Source organism: Lissotriton vulgaris, chromosome 6, assembly GCF_964263255.1.
Source record: "Lissotriton vulgaris chromosome 6, aLisVul1.2, whole genome shotgun sequence".
Classification (NCBI taxonomy): Eukaryota; Metazoa; Chordata; class Amphibia; order Caudata; family Salamandridae; genus Lissotriton; species Lissotriton vulgaris.
In genome coordinates this window covers 1,714,452,607-1,714,467,795 of record NC_141694.1, presented here as the reverse complement: position 1 = coordinate 1,714,467,795, position 15,189 = coordinate 1,714,452,607, and the positions used below count along the sequence as shown (strand labels likewise).

Here is a 15,189-nt window from a genome sequence, read left to right as displayed (position 1 = left end):
TAAGTGAGGGAACCTGTTTTGCAGCTATAACTTGGAGTGGCTGGAGGGACAGGCCCTTTAGTGAGATCATTAAGGAGCAGAAAGTGGAGGTTAGAGTTTTATTTCTCCTTTGTATCACATTGCACTGTTTGGAAAAGCACTTCTTGAATCAAAGACGACGCCCAAATATTTATATTCTGACATGGATTCCAAGGCTGATCGGTGTGGATGGAATATTGGTGGCAGACATCATCTTGTTGTCTCTTAACATTGTTTTTGTTTTGTTCAGATTGACTTGTAGCCCGTGATTTGCTGCTTACAGGATGGTGCATTAATTAAGCGCTGCGGGCCAACCTTGGTGCAACTGATCAGAACCACATCATCGGTATACAGCATATGAGAAGATCTAAATCCAGACAACCTGGGGGAATGAGACTTGGCACTGTTTAGAGGCTTTGTCAGCTCCGCTAGATACAAGTTGAATAGAAACGGAGCCAATACACATCCTTGTTTAAGGCCGTTGCTTGTGGGTATTTTTTTTAGACCAATGCACTTATGCCTAGACTTACCCTTGCCCACCTATCTGTGTACAACAGTTGATGGCTCTTAAGAGAAGACATTTCCCAGCGTTGCAGGTGGACCACAAGATGTTTCACTGTACCGCATCAAAAGCAGAGCAAAAGTCCATATAACACAGGTGTAGATTTGTGGAGCGACACCTGGCTTCGTCGTTTAGCTGGGCAAGCAATAGGATGTTAGTGGTTCTGCCTGTTCCCGAGTTGAACCCGGTCTGGTTCACGGATACCAATGTACCTGTTTCAGCCCAAACTGTCAACTCAACGAGCAGACATTTGTGAAAGTATTTTGCCTCCCCATCGATCACCCGTTAATTGGAAGTGCTCCACATCGTTTACAGATAGTCGCCCCCTGGCATCCTTTCTCTGAGTGCAAGGTTTGGAACGAGGGTATATGCCAGATCTGATCAAGTATTTCTACAATATTATCCCATGTTGTAACCTACAGTAAGTTCATGTTAAAATTGCTGGTCATTAAAATGAGCAGAGCCGGGTTTGTGGTAGTTTGAGCTGCATTAAAATCCAGAAAAATGTCAATTGTTTCTTGCTTCTGAGCAATGAAGGGATGGATATAAACATTGAGACTAGCCCACTTTTAAGGGAGAAAACAGTACTTCTAAAACCAGATATGACAACATCCAGAAGTGAGTGGTGAGCCACTCTTGCTCTGCCCCCTGCTTCTCAACTGGCCAAGGAGATCTGGCATTTTGCAACTCACAACAACATTCACCTGTTCTCCACTCTTTCTGAAGGGGAGAACGATTACGTGGACCTGCTCAGCAAGCATCAACGGTTCCACGAATGTGAACTTCAGCTGCAAGTTTTCCACAGGTACTTCCAATACTGAGGAACTCCGACAGTAGACCTGTTCGCCAGTGCCAAAAACACTAATGCTAAAGTTTCACCACCAGGTATCTGCACCCACTGTCCATGGCCATTGCACTATAAATGGAATAGGGATAGTTGTCTACACTTTTTCATCTTATCCCACATGAGGTAAGGAAGATCAGGCAAGTGTCCTTGAACCGCATCCTAATAACACCAGCCTGAGCAAGACAGCCCTAACAGTGAGTGCTCCTCAAGATGTCAGGCAGTCCCCACAAGAAGCTCCCAATCAGGTCATACCTTCTCTCCCATTGCTCGTTCTGTTACACGCCTACGGGGAAAAGATTCATGCACTACTGTATTTCTCAACATTTAGATCTATATGCTGTTCCTGTGCAGAAGCTTGTTTCCCACTTCTACAACTTTACAATGCAGGTCTTGTTTACACTTCCATATGCTTACACCTAAATGTAGTTGCAGAATACCTTAAAAAAACACACAGCATTTATCTATTGTTATGGTCCCTCTAATTATAACTTTCATGGAGGGTTGAAGACCAGAGACCAGAAACTCCTCCTGCACCTGTCTGGAATCTTAATGTGGTCCTCACATGGCTTAGGAGCCCTCCTTCCAAGCCTTTGCACATATTTGTCTTGCAGTTCCTGTCTTGGAAGATTGGCCTTTCAACTGGCAATCTCTGCCCTCGGACATAGTAGTGAACACCAAGCCCTTACAATACAGGAACCATTTATTCAGGGCCATAAAGACAGGCTGTGCTTCGTACCAACTCTGTCTGCTTAAGGTTGTGTATTGAGTTACCCTTTTTTTCCTACAACCATAGTCTATAGCTGAAAGGGACCCTCAAACTCTTGATGTTAAGAGGGTACTCATGTAGCACAGTCATAGAATTAGACCATATATTACATTCCTAGAACATAACCATTTAGAAAGTCCAACCAACGTTTTGTAGCCTTCTTCAAACCCCACAATGATAGTGCCATCTCTAAACCTGGCATTGTCGGGTTGATAGATAAATGTGTTCTGACCTGCTGTGCTAAAGCCAAACACGCTCGCCCAGTGCCTTCGAAAGTACACAAAGCACACACTGCATGTAAATTGGGAGTTATAGTGGCTTTTTTATTTAGGTAATATCCCTCTGATGGCCATCTGCAATACTGCTACTTTACCAGGCATTTAGTATGCTAACAATCTATAGCTGACCAAGCAGTATTAAGAACACTATTTCAAACAGCTGCATCATCCGCTGGCTAGCCAATTCTTTCAAGAGGGATTGCATTGTAGTCTATGCAGAGAATGTATATCTACAGTCACACATACTATGAACAGAAAACCTTACCCTGCAACCTCCTGTTCCTGTAGTGCTGTAGATTAACATGTGCCCGTCTTTCTGTCCAGAAACCAGAGGTGATCACAGATGTTCAGTGATGTTTTCTTTGCCTTTTCTTTTATTCACTTTAAATATGCACAGCATACTCTGTCTTTGAGACTCCATTCCCCTTACACTTCTCGCCCACTGAGCAGAAGCCAATCTCAGGTGGAGTATGTGTGCTGGAGCATTCTGAACTAAGAAGAATCACAATAGATCTTGTGACTAACTTGTTTGAAGAAACGCAAGTTTCAGAATTCCAGGCCCAACACTAGAAGGCAAGAGTAGGCAGAGCATGTGAGACTCTGATAAAAAAAACAAATAAGAATATACCGGAACAGTTAGTGCAATGTGAGAAACAAAATATAATGATGGACCCTTCCTAGTATCAGCACCTGACTAACTTTCTCCCCGTGATATTCTTTGACCCTTGAGTTAATGAAGGGGAATGTGTGCACACTGGATGGCACCCATCATAACTGTGCCTATTCCCTAGGGAATTTCAATGCAAATAAAACAACCGCAAAGGTGCACCACAAAAAGCAAGACAATAAGTGCAAATGGTATTTGAGCACAATGAAGAAATATTTCTCAGAGGGATGTTGATAGTCTTCTCTTAATCTTTATTTGCAGTTTGCAGTAAAACATACAGCCGACGCGTTTCGTCCCAAGCTGGGACTTCTTCAGGGCTTTAAGTTTGTGATCCGTCGCTTGTAGAGAGAATGTGAGAGGAACCGGGGTCCAAGGGGCGCCTTCCCGGACACTGTGAACCTGATGTACGAACCGGAATGTGTATTATTTCATTCCAATGCCGAATTAACAGGGTTAGACTGTAAGCATGCTAATGGACGATGAGGGCAGTGCTTTACAGGGTTCCTGGGCAGTGTAAACGGTCTTGCCACCTTAGATTGTGTCTGTCTTAAACCATATACTGAGTAATTTGTAGAAATAGTAGTGGACAGGTGGTCCTATTAGTCCAAGGGAGGAGGGTGTGGGCACGGTGTTCCAGCAGGCCGTTCCTAGTAAAACAGCCGGCGCCCATCCACAGCCCTCGTCCCGCCGAAACACCTACAGCGACGTCGTATTCAGGTTCACAGTGTCCGGGAAGGCGCCCCTTGGACCCCGGTTCCTCTCACATTCTCTCTACAAGCGACGGATCACAAACTTAAAGCCCTGAAGAAGTCCCAGCTTGGGACGAAACGCGTCGGCTGTATGTTTTACTGCAAACTGCAAATAAAGATTAAGAGAAGACTATCAACATCCCTCTGAGAAATATTTCTTCATTGTGCTCAAATACCATTTGCACTTATTGTCTTGCTTTTTGTGGTGCACCTTTGCGGTTGTTTTATTTAGTTAGTGCAATGTGCTTATCTACAGGAATACTTAATCCTATTCTTTTTTTTTTTACAGTGATAAGAAGAGTGAGCGAGCTAAGGATATGCACTTAATGAAGAAGCTCTCTGCTCTACTGAAATCAAAAAGTCACACACAAGGTAATTGTTAAGATTCCTTTCAATCTTGCCAATGTCTCTAAAATGTATAACTCGTATTTATAGAAAACAACATTACAATATTTTAAGTATTTGATCAGTAGTGCTGTTATACAGTGATCTGCCCAGGATTTGAAGAGGGCACTAAAGTAATCTTTTCAAGGAACAAATAATACTTTTGAGGGACAGACCTACCCAACTCACTTTAAAAGGCACAGTGCTGCATCCTGAAACAGAGTTATGTATAACTTATGTACTTGTCCAGATGCATGTTATGAAATTGCTTGCCAGTCATAATACACTACATGCCAGTGCCCGTTTAAACTGAATCCTCTGAACAACCAGAAACAAATGTAGAATACTGGGGTGGTAAGTGCTTTTCAGGTAGTCAAACTAGGTGTTTAGCTGCATTCCACAAAGCATAACGTCGTGTAAAACAGAGTTTAATGACATTGGCATAGTCCAGCCTTTTCCGTAAAAGATGTGGGGCAGTTGTTGCTATCTGTGCAAAGCCTAAGCATTGGAAGCTTCACCTCGCCATGAACTTAAAACAAATAGCCTTGTACCCTATAAAAATGACAAATATGAATACCATCTGCAATCTGAGATGGAGCAGAAGGTTCACTACTTAAGGTAGCCTTTAATGTTCCCACTTGTTTTGTAGATGCTTGATAAATGAGCATCATGGCCAATTCAAAACTCTACTCTTTGACTTCATTGCTCTTTTTTCATGTTTGACCAGTTCTGCAGATAGGTAACCCCAATCTCTTTATTAGAGATATATATATATATATTTAGTTTTGTGTCCCTACTTGGCATCCATATTAGATGAGAAGGTGCATCAGATTTTGATGTGGATGATGTCATCAGTGATGTCACTGACCATGTCATGAATGGTGTAATATGTGACGTTATCAGCAGTGCATTGCGGGGGCGCAAGTTATAGTTAGCTAAACTAACTATAACGGGGGAATTTCTATGGTTTTGTTTGAGTGAAATGTCCAACTAACTATAACGTCCCTGAAACCTATGGTTTTTTCAGTGAATTTCTAAGGGTTTTTAAATGCTAATTTCGAACTATAACGTACCTGAAACTTATGTTTTTTTCAGTGAATATATATATATATATATGTGTTTATATATATGTGTATATATAGATAGATAGATATGCCATCTTACATGATGGCACAAACTGTGGCATCATTCCCACTCTGATGCCCTGCTGTAAGTTTAGAAAAGCTAAATTCTTTATTAACATTTTGCAAAAAAAGAACTGGCCAGACTTGCAGCAGAACCTCTTGTCCGCCATCCACAGGTCACACTAAACCAGTGAGTGCCACAAAGAGGGTAAAGTGGGGAGGGCAAAGTAATCCATTAAACAGAAGCCCACTGTCTCCTGTACCTATCAGCAAGCTCCCTTGCTGGAGTTACTACTAAACAAGCATTTGCATTATAATAGGTCTCGCATTTACAGGAGTTTGAGCTATTGGCATTGTAAATGACAATGCCTTTTATTTAAGTGTTGTTTTTAAAACAGATAAATAAAAGGCCTTGTCATTTACAATGTGAATAGATTGAACTCTCGCAAATGCGAGACCTATTGCATTGTAAATGCGTTCCTCGCCTGTGATTTAATTTTTTGTTTAAATGCGTTTGCAAGAGCAGGCAGGACAAAGCTATTTGACACAATAGTGCTCAAATGCTGTTATTGAAACCTACCAAGTAACAACACTCGTAACAGGGTGTGTCGACTTGGGAGGTTACAAAATTAGACATGGTGGTACTATTGTGTTTTTATCTAGGAACCTAAATCAATATTGCTATTTTATGCCCTTGTACGGCTATAATCAATAATATCCCTATAATGGCATAAGAATCAGATCCATATTTAGTAAATAGCCCTTCCTTGGATTCCTAGAGAGCACAACGAGTTCTTTCGACACACCAAACCTCCAGCAACCTGGGAAATCCCCATTTGCTTTTGTTTTGATTTGTCATTTAACTCCTGCGAACACTAAAGGAACAGTCAGTTCTTAGTGACATCTTTATTGACGTCTTATGTCCAAACCTTACGTCAAACTCGGCACCTTTCAGGTATAAATATACCAACGTTGCCTTAAGCAAACACACAGTGGTGATTTTGGAGCCGAGCAGCTATCTACTTGCCCGAGAGCCCAGCTGATGCGAGAGCCCACGGACGCTGCCCCTCCCTTTTGACGCACTGAGAGAGATGCTGTCTTTTCTCCTGCCGAGAAATCCAGCTCCGGTGTTCTCAGCCGCCTTCGCGGGCTGCTGGGATATCGAGTCCTGAAAGAGAGATAGATACCAGACCTCCTGCATTCTATTACCCAGGTACGGAGCTGACTAAATCCTTAAAGAGAATTCTTGAGTCAGATTTGTGGCAAAACCAACTTAACTTAAACTGCTACTTACTTACTCCTTCCCACGTATTAGGCTTAGGTCAGGTACACCGGGGTAGGCGTATTTTAGAAGCACCAGTTGAGTACGTTAGTCAATGTATATATGTATGTATATATTTTATCCATTTTAAAGTATCTTATGGCTAAGAAACCATATCAATGCTTTTACAGTATTATTTCATAATACTCTTTTTACTGTACGCACTTTACTTTACATTAAGTATTGCAATTATGGCAATTCATTTCTCTTGCATGAGAAAGAAGACTGCTCAATAAATTACACCTTTTATTGAAAACGCCCGTCTCTCTTTTCTCTGCACTCTGGTGAAACTAAGTACGCACAATTGACTGAGTGAAAAAGCTGTCTATTGTTTCCACACGACTCTAGAGATACACTCTTATTCTGAGGGAGCAACGTTGTCATGTTATATGGTTGTCAGAAGCTAATCCCTTCTTGTCTATCCAGGGAGGTTAAACTCCTCCTCGTTTATTCGAGAAAGTTTCTAGTGACCTCTGAGCTAGTTGGCAAACCTTAAGTCCAATATAGTCAGTAGAGACCTAGTCGACCTCAGTCCTACGTCTACACTGCTGAATATATTATTCCAATGCGCAGAGCCTATTGGGAATATAGGAACTACACTACAGTACTAAGTAGGGACTACTAAGCCTATTGAGCAATAAACAGCCACAGTTTACAGTGGACAGTGACACTAGCCAATGAAAAATATGGGTGGAGAGAGGGCGAGCTTTAAGTCACTTCCTGAATACAGCATGCCTCGCAGTGCATGCGCTGCCCAGGCATGACCTAAAAAAAAGAAGTGGGACGACTAATCAAGGCAGTATGCATGTGATATGCTGTTGTGTGACATCACGGCGTGTCACATTGCACGTGGCATCACCATCCATCACCTCACAAGAAGTGACATCAGATCTTAAGACCTTACACATATATTTTGCGTGTCTATCATGAATACATTTAAGCGCGTTATGAGAATTAACAAATCAAAGGTGATCAGTAAGTAAACCTGTAACTTGAGTTACCTGTTTGAAGGAATTAACAGCCCAAATGTGCTGATTTCATTTGGGATTCTTGCGCTGTCTGTGCTGGGAAAAATTAAGGGTGGATGCGAGGCATGCTTGAAATAGTTTGGTACTGTTACTGTTGCCCTGTGTGTAATCTTTACAGCAGTGTTGGGATTGGAAAAACTGTATTATAGGAACACATACATTGGGGGTAAAAGTGTATCAATGAAAAGGAGGTGGAGACATGAAAAGCAGTCTGACAGCTGTGTGACCGGTTTACAAAGACTTTCTGCAAAGCAGCACAGCAAGTGAAGTTGCTCCACTGTGATACGTGAAATGGGGAGAGCAAAACAGCGCCATTTTTTCAAAGATATAGTGTGGCTCTGGTCTCTCCTAGCACTGGAACACATATGGATGCCTAGAGCCGATGCAGGTTATTTCCTCTTTGTATGTGTGCTGCATAAAGCAGATAATAGCAAGAAGAAATAAAGATAGTTCTCCTAGTTTTGCCACCATTAGGTAGGTGCACTATTTGGGGGCAAGCCCATGTTTACTACTGTTTGTAAATATGGGTTTGCATCAAAATATTTTGGTGGATGCATGGAGCTCCCTTTGCATAGTCAATGTAAAACTTTCCTGATACAAGGTAAAGCAAGGTGGACTCATGCATCCACTGAAAGAGCTTGTGGTTGACCTCATAGTCACAGGTTCACATCCTAGTGGGTCCACTCAGCCTTTCGTCCATCTGAGGTAAATAAAATTAGTTGGGTAATAATAAACATCTTTTATTCAGCACCAAGATGCCTACGGGTGAACGTGTGCTTTACAAATATACTATGTTTTTTTAACTTTCCCACAAAGAAATTGGCAACAAGGAGAAACATGACAGCAAATCTGTTCTGGCTTAATTATCTGCAAAGACTGCATTTTAAAATACCTTATGGGTTTATAGCACCTGCTGCAGAAAACGTGCTGTGCCCAGTAAATCTCAGAGAATAAGAATATTGATAAGATAACTCTGGTGGTTAATGCATTTGTTGGAGGAGAGATCTGTGTTTGTCTAGTCACATTTTTGGCTCAAAATAACAAAGAGGGCTAATGTGTCTCCCGCAAAGAACTTCATGTCACATGCAGGTGACAGATTTTTCTTTTATGTAGATAGGTACATAAGTTACTGCTTTTATTACAGAGATCCTTTTATTACTTGCAGTGCATAAATTGCAAACCTTCTAATATAGCAGAGTGACCTCTATGAAAGACAATATGTGCCTCCAACACCACATTACCCACATTGTTTTATGTAGCATGTACTGTACGTTAATTTACATACTTGTACAATTTATTATCAATGTTTAATGTATCATGTGATGTAAAGTGTTCTTACACCCTAAACTGGGACAAGTAGGGCTATAAAAAAGTAGTGACTTTTAAATTATTTGTTTACAATACATTTGACATTCTTACAGTGCATGTGTGATTTTATATAAGGATTGAATAAAGTCAAAATCTTGTCTCCAAGCCGTAGTTTCTCTTTTTGTATTTGTGAGTACATGCTGTGTGCCTTTGTTTCCCCTCTACTGCATTGGCATCTAGATGTGAGACTCGGGTAGCTCGCAGCCAGGATCATACTGAAGGAAAAGGGAATAGCTGATGGTCTCTTAAATTCAGAGTTTGTCTTGAGCCCAGCTGGAGGTGAAAATAAGAAAGCCCCTTCACTGCCTGCTTGTTGCTGCTGGAAACCGAAAGAAGACGACTTGCAGGAGCCGCCGAATGTGTCCCGGTGTCGGAAAATTGCACAAGGACAATTTCAGTATATTTAACAGGGGTCCAGCCTCTTGGCAGGGAGGACGTGGCCACCTTGTGAAAATAGTGGGTGGATGCTGTCTATCTGTGTGTATCCTTTATTTGTGCCCTGCAAGTATTGGCTGGCTATCTCACATATGATTACATGGAGGAGCTCCTGGAAGATATACAGGACAGGCAGATGCACAGGTAGTAGTCAAGGGTTTCAACTCCTTGGAGTGAAGAACGTGTGTTGGACGTGTCTAAGAGAAGGGTAAATTAGGATCTAAAGCAGCCTTAAAAATTTCAACCAATGCACTGCAGCTCCTATATGCTGCACTCTGAAGTAAATACATTTTGACCCACCCCAGAAGCGCATGCACACAGTTTATGCTCATTAAGTGTGCACTTGACAGCACGATGGACATGCACTCATTAAATGGACATAAATGTCTGATAAAGTATCACAGTACCACACATAAGGCAATCTAATATCACACCAAAACACACTGACAAATCACTCAGAAAGAATCTATAAACGTGGTAGCTGTGATCCACTGTGAGGTAATCTTGCATATCTAATGTTCATACTGCACCCATGCCTTCCAAGTGGCTCCAAGTCATGTGTAACACCTCCCACCAAACCTGGTGTTTAGGCAACCAAGGTTTGCTTGCCGCAATTTCTGAGCATGTACTTAAAATGCTGAAAGACAAACTACAAGTCCAAGTTTGCAATATGCTGCTGCTTGAAACCGAAATCCTAGATGTAGGTGTCACTTAAGAATGGGGTGCACTTAGCAGTTACGTGTATTTAGTAGGTGCTCATAAGATAAGTTTTAACACTTGCAACACCTGCCATAATAGTGTGTATGTTTATTGTTGGAAATGACCCTTTTTGCAGGGTTATCCCCCAACTTTTTGCTTCTTCCTCCCTTGTTTTTCCTGACCTGTGGTTGTTGACAATAGGACTCTGGGCACTTTACCACTGATGATCAGTGCTAAAGTGCATCTGCTCTCTGTGTAAATTGTTATTGTAATTGGTTATCCATGATTGGCATATTTGTATCACCACGAAGTCCCTAGTAGAGTGCACGGAGTGTGCCAGGGCTGGTGATACAAATGCTACTAGTGGGCCTGCAGCACTGATTGTGCCACCCACAAATGGTGTAAAAACCCTATTTTTAAATTTCGCTGCGCTAATAGTCACAATATTATCAGATTTACGCCAGTAAATTCAGCCCTGAGCGTGTAACTAATAAAGTTTTCTTGAAGGATATGCACACAATCACAGTCCTTTATGTAGTTTTAGTATATCACGTGAACGATACGACACGACTTTAATGGCGGTTCACTAAACGGACCCGAAAGATGCCACTCGCTTTCGAACACTGACGAACTCACGCCGGCAAGACGAGAAAAAGCTATTGAATGCTACACATAAGGTTAGTCTGACCATGCAATGCAGCATAATAATATCAATCTTGTAACAGAATACAAGATCAGAACGGTAATGTCTGTTTACAATTTTATCCATAGCCTGTTTTTTTGAAACAGCCGATGAAACCTCAGGAACAGACATGTAAGTGAAATGCAATTTGCTATATTTCTTTAAAACCACGGGCATTAAGGACTCTTAGGTGTTATTAGATAACACCCCACCACGGTACTTTATATCGTGTGTGACTATCCACATCTACTAGAGACAGTATAGCAGCTACTAGTGAGATAAACAGGAAAAAACATGACATGATAATACACACACCATACATACACTGTTTACTTATTTTATGTTTATTTGTTTACTGTTTCAGTGTTATTCCCTGATGAAGGGCTGATACAAATGCCCGAAATGCATTGGATGTGACTTGAACAATGTTGAATGTTAAATTCACAAAAATCAAGTAATAATGATGGAATGAGAAATCATGAATGAAAAACAATTATAAGAAGTGTGAAGAATAAAAACACTACATCAAAATACAGAAAGTGTTGGAACCCTCATTTCACGCTGAGGGGAAACTGTGTGCCCATAGGGATGGATCTAGTGACTCACTAGGAACACAAGTGTTTTCAATATTGGTCGTCCAGGGACGTTGGATGTTACCTACGCGGCACCAAAAAACTTACTAGAAAATATTCATGCGTAATTCGCTGTGCATTTGCCTCAGTATAATTATTACCCACAAATGGTGTCTCAGGCCTGCCACCACAGTGCCTGTGTGCAGTCTGTGAACAGTCTTTGAACTGCCATGTCCACCTGGTCAGTGTCCCCACTGATCAGGCCTAACCCTTCCCTTTCTGTACACATTGGTCATCCCTATGGAAGGCTCAAGGTACCCCCTTGGGCAGGGTGCGGTGTATGTGAAAGGTAGAGCATGTACTAGTGCAGGTGACATGCTCTGGTAGTGAATTACAGCCATTTTCGATTTTCACTATTGTAAGGCTATCTTGCCCATAGGCTATCATGGGGAATGCTGTGTACAGTGGTTACATGCATATCGTCCCATAGGAACAAGCTAGGACATACAAGTCTGGTATCCCTGAACTCAGAATTTAATAACACATCTTTTAGGAAAGATGTTTTTTAAATCCTGTGTTTGAAAACAGCACTTTTAGAAAGTGGCTGCTTTCTTTTCTGACCTTTCTGTGTGCCTTTGACTGTTGGTGGATTGACTGTCTGATTTGTGAGTGACAGGGCTGGGGGATTCCAGGGGGCAGAATGAGTCCGCCCAGTGGTGAATAGAGAGATCTGCATCTAGATAGGAGGAAGGAGTTGCACCTGGGACCTGAATAGGACTGTGCCTGCCCCCCACAGTGCTGGCTCCACCCCCTGTGGTGTGTGATGTCTCTGCCTTGCACTGTGAAAGGAGAGAAGGAATCATGTCAACAAAGTGCTCCAGGGCTGTGCTTTCCCTCCACAATGCTGGCCCCACTTCCTGTGGGGCGTCTGATGTTTCTGCTCTGCAATGTGAAAGAAAAGAAGGAGTCATGTAAACAGAGTGCCCCAGAACTGGTTTGGACTGGGCTCAGAGCCCTCCTGCACAAAGGGAACACAGACTTTTTGGGGTATAAGTACAGGACCGCAGACTACAGAGAATTAGATCATCCTGGAATCAAGAAGGAACCTCTGCCAAGGAGAAAGCTGGAAGACTGAAGAAGGAAGACTGTCCTGCTGTTACTTTGCTGGACTGACCTGTAGTTGCTTTGCTGCCAAGGAGAGGGGAAGGACTTTGCTTTGTGCGGTGTCTCCTTGCTTGAAGGGATCTCCAAGGGCCTGAAGAAGAGCTGGCTCCCTGTTAAGAAGTCCCAGGAACAAAAGGACTTCACCCCCAGCTTCCCTGAACTCTCCTGAGAGAGTTCTGTCCTTCCTAGAGTGATTGGGCCAGTTGTGGTGCCTCTGGAAGTTGTACCTGTGTGGGGAAGCTGGAAACCAAGATTTTAAAGACTTTCTGCAAGTTTTAACGCAACGCTCGCTTGCGGAGCTCATCCCCGTCAGTGCAAGTAAATTCACGCCTTTACGAAGGCCGAGATCGTCGCAGCACCTGTTGCCGCTGCCAGAGTCGCCGCATCCTTAGTTTGCTGGACGCACCAGTCCAGTGCTGGAAGATTACCATCGTCGCAGAGCCTGTCATCACTGGGTGAGATCGTCGCACCGCTTGCTTGCGGACCGCATCACGTCGCTGCCAGTCGTCGAAGAGCCATCGCATTGAGGGTCCGCGAAAGGAGAAGATCGCCGCGCATCGTCACCGCACCGGAGATTGTCGCCGCCCCGAAGATCGTCCCATCGTACCTTTTGCGAGCCGCTTCCACCTAAACCTGTGCACCGAAATCCGCGCAAGGTATCGCATCCCTCCCCATACAGACCGGAGTCACCGCAACGTGCCCGCTACGTCCAGCGGGGTTGTTGCATCGCCTCCCCAGGGTCTCAGGAGTGACGCATCGTTTGCTTTTCACCGCTACAGCTTTCACTGGGAACTTTTGTCGCATCTATGTATGTGAGTTCTTATATAGCGCTCGATTTTACCCTTGGGCATCTCGGCGCTTGCCTTGGGAACCCGTCCTGGTTTTTCCCTGTGAGATCACCCGTGCTGGGCATCCCCAAGGTGAAAGCCAGTCATCCCGCCGCGGGCGGGGCCGTTGTGGAGATTAAGCAAGCTTGTTGCCCAGAGCTGCATAGTGTGAACTCGTGCTTAGAGTGGGCACCGAAGCGAGAATTATTGAGTCCGTGGACAATTGGGTTCAGGACCCTGCCGAGTCGAGAATCGAACCCTGGTCCCGGGTCTGACCTCCGCTTCAGGGTATGCCTCCTCTAACCAGTGAGCCACACTTCTCCACTACAGCATCTAAAGGTACTGTTGGCTAAAACGTGATGCAACTGTGGATTATTTTTACACAACCTTAAGAAAACTTTTGAAACCATATTCTTGAACTGTGTATGTTGGATTTTTGTCGTTTTGGCCTTGTTTAGTTTAGATTAAATACTTCTATTTTTCTAAACTGTTGTAGAGTCAGTTTGTGGGGTTTTCACTGTGTTACTGTGAGTGTTGGTACAAATGCTTAGCACATTGCCTTTTATAACCCTGACTGCTCGTGCCAAGCTACCAAGGGGGTGAGCAGGGGTTATCTAAAGAGTGGTTCCTCCTTACCCTGACTAGAAGCAAGGGTCCCTATTTGGACAGTGGTACCTACCTCTGCCAACTAGACACCCCCAGTTCTAACATTTATGAAGATTTGTCAATCGTTTTATTATTTAAAAATAACTATCCCTGGGCATAGTCCGCGTAGTAGCGCTACACGTAGCTACGCGAAGTGCACTTCGCATACGCAAGCTTCGCGAACTGCATAGTGCAGTGTGCAAAATGCTGTTCGCACTGATTGCACAGTGCCGTATGATTGTCCGCACTGTGCAATCAGTGCAAACCGCATCTTGCACAGTGCAATCGGTCATTTTCTGCCGCTCAAGTAGATTTGTACTTGAGCAGCAGCTTTCTCAACGGGACTGGTAGTTTCTCATCGCGAGCGGACGCTAGTATACGCGACTACTCACAATAAAAAACCTGACCTTCCTCCGTTGGGAATCTCGCCGGGAGGTTTCTTTTCCACGCTCGCTATCAGCAACTTGATGATGCTGATCGCAAACGAGGAAAAAGTCTCGCCGGGATGTTATTTTGCTCGCTCGCGGTCACCAACTTGATGTTGAGGACCGCGAGCAAGCAAAAAATGCCCGCTACGCTAAGCATAGCGCGTAGTTGCGTAAACTACACAAACTACGCGAGTGTATCGTAGTCCTACGACCAAGCCTAAAAATAACTTCCAAAGCATTTTCTTTCTCTTGAGCTTTTCTTTTCCCTCACTTTTCTCTTTGTACACCTCTTTTTAATTTTTTTAAATCTTTTAAGCCCCTCTGAATTTCCTTTTTATTCTCCTCTCTGCTGTTCTTTCCGTCTTGCATTCTCTTTCCTGTCAATGTATTTCACTTCGTTTACTTACAGTAAGGCCTTATTCTTTCCACTTGGGTATTTTATATTTCTTTCACAGGCTCAATTGTTCCCTTACTGCACTCAATTAACTTTTATTTGCCGCATTTCTCTCACCCCTAAATCAGCCTCACCTCTTACCAATAAAATGCATCATTTGTTAGATCTTATGTTATTTTCGTACTTCGGTGCTGACAGTGCTCACAGAACGGGCAGCAGACAGTAGAAAGT

General features: G+C 43.1%; 1 protein-coding gene across 1 annotated transcript in view; it reads left to right on the top strand.

Annotated features, from left to right (window-relative positions):
- Positions 1-15,189, top strand: part of RAB3GAP2 (RAB3 GTPase activating non-catalytic protein subunit 2) — a 684,945-nt gene that overhangs the window by 283,023 nt on the left and 386,733 nt on the right. Inside the window, exon 16 of the mRNA XM_086927924.1 lies at positions 4,177-4,259. Within this exon, the coding sequence (XP_086784050.1) occupies positions 4,177-4,259 (83 nt within the window). The remainder of the gene's footprint in view (positions 1-4,176; positions 4,260-15,189) is intronic.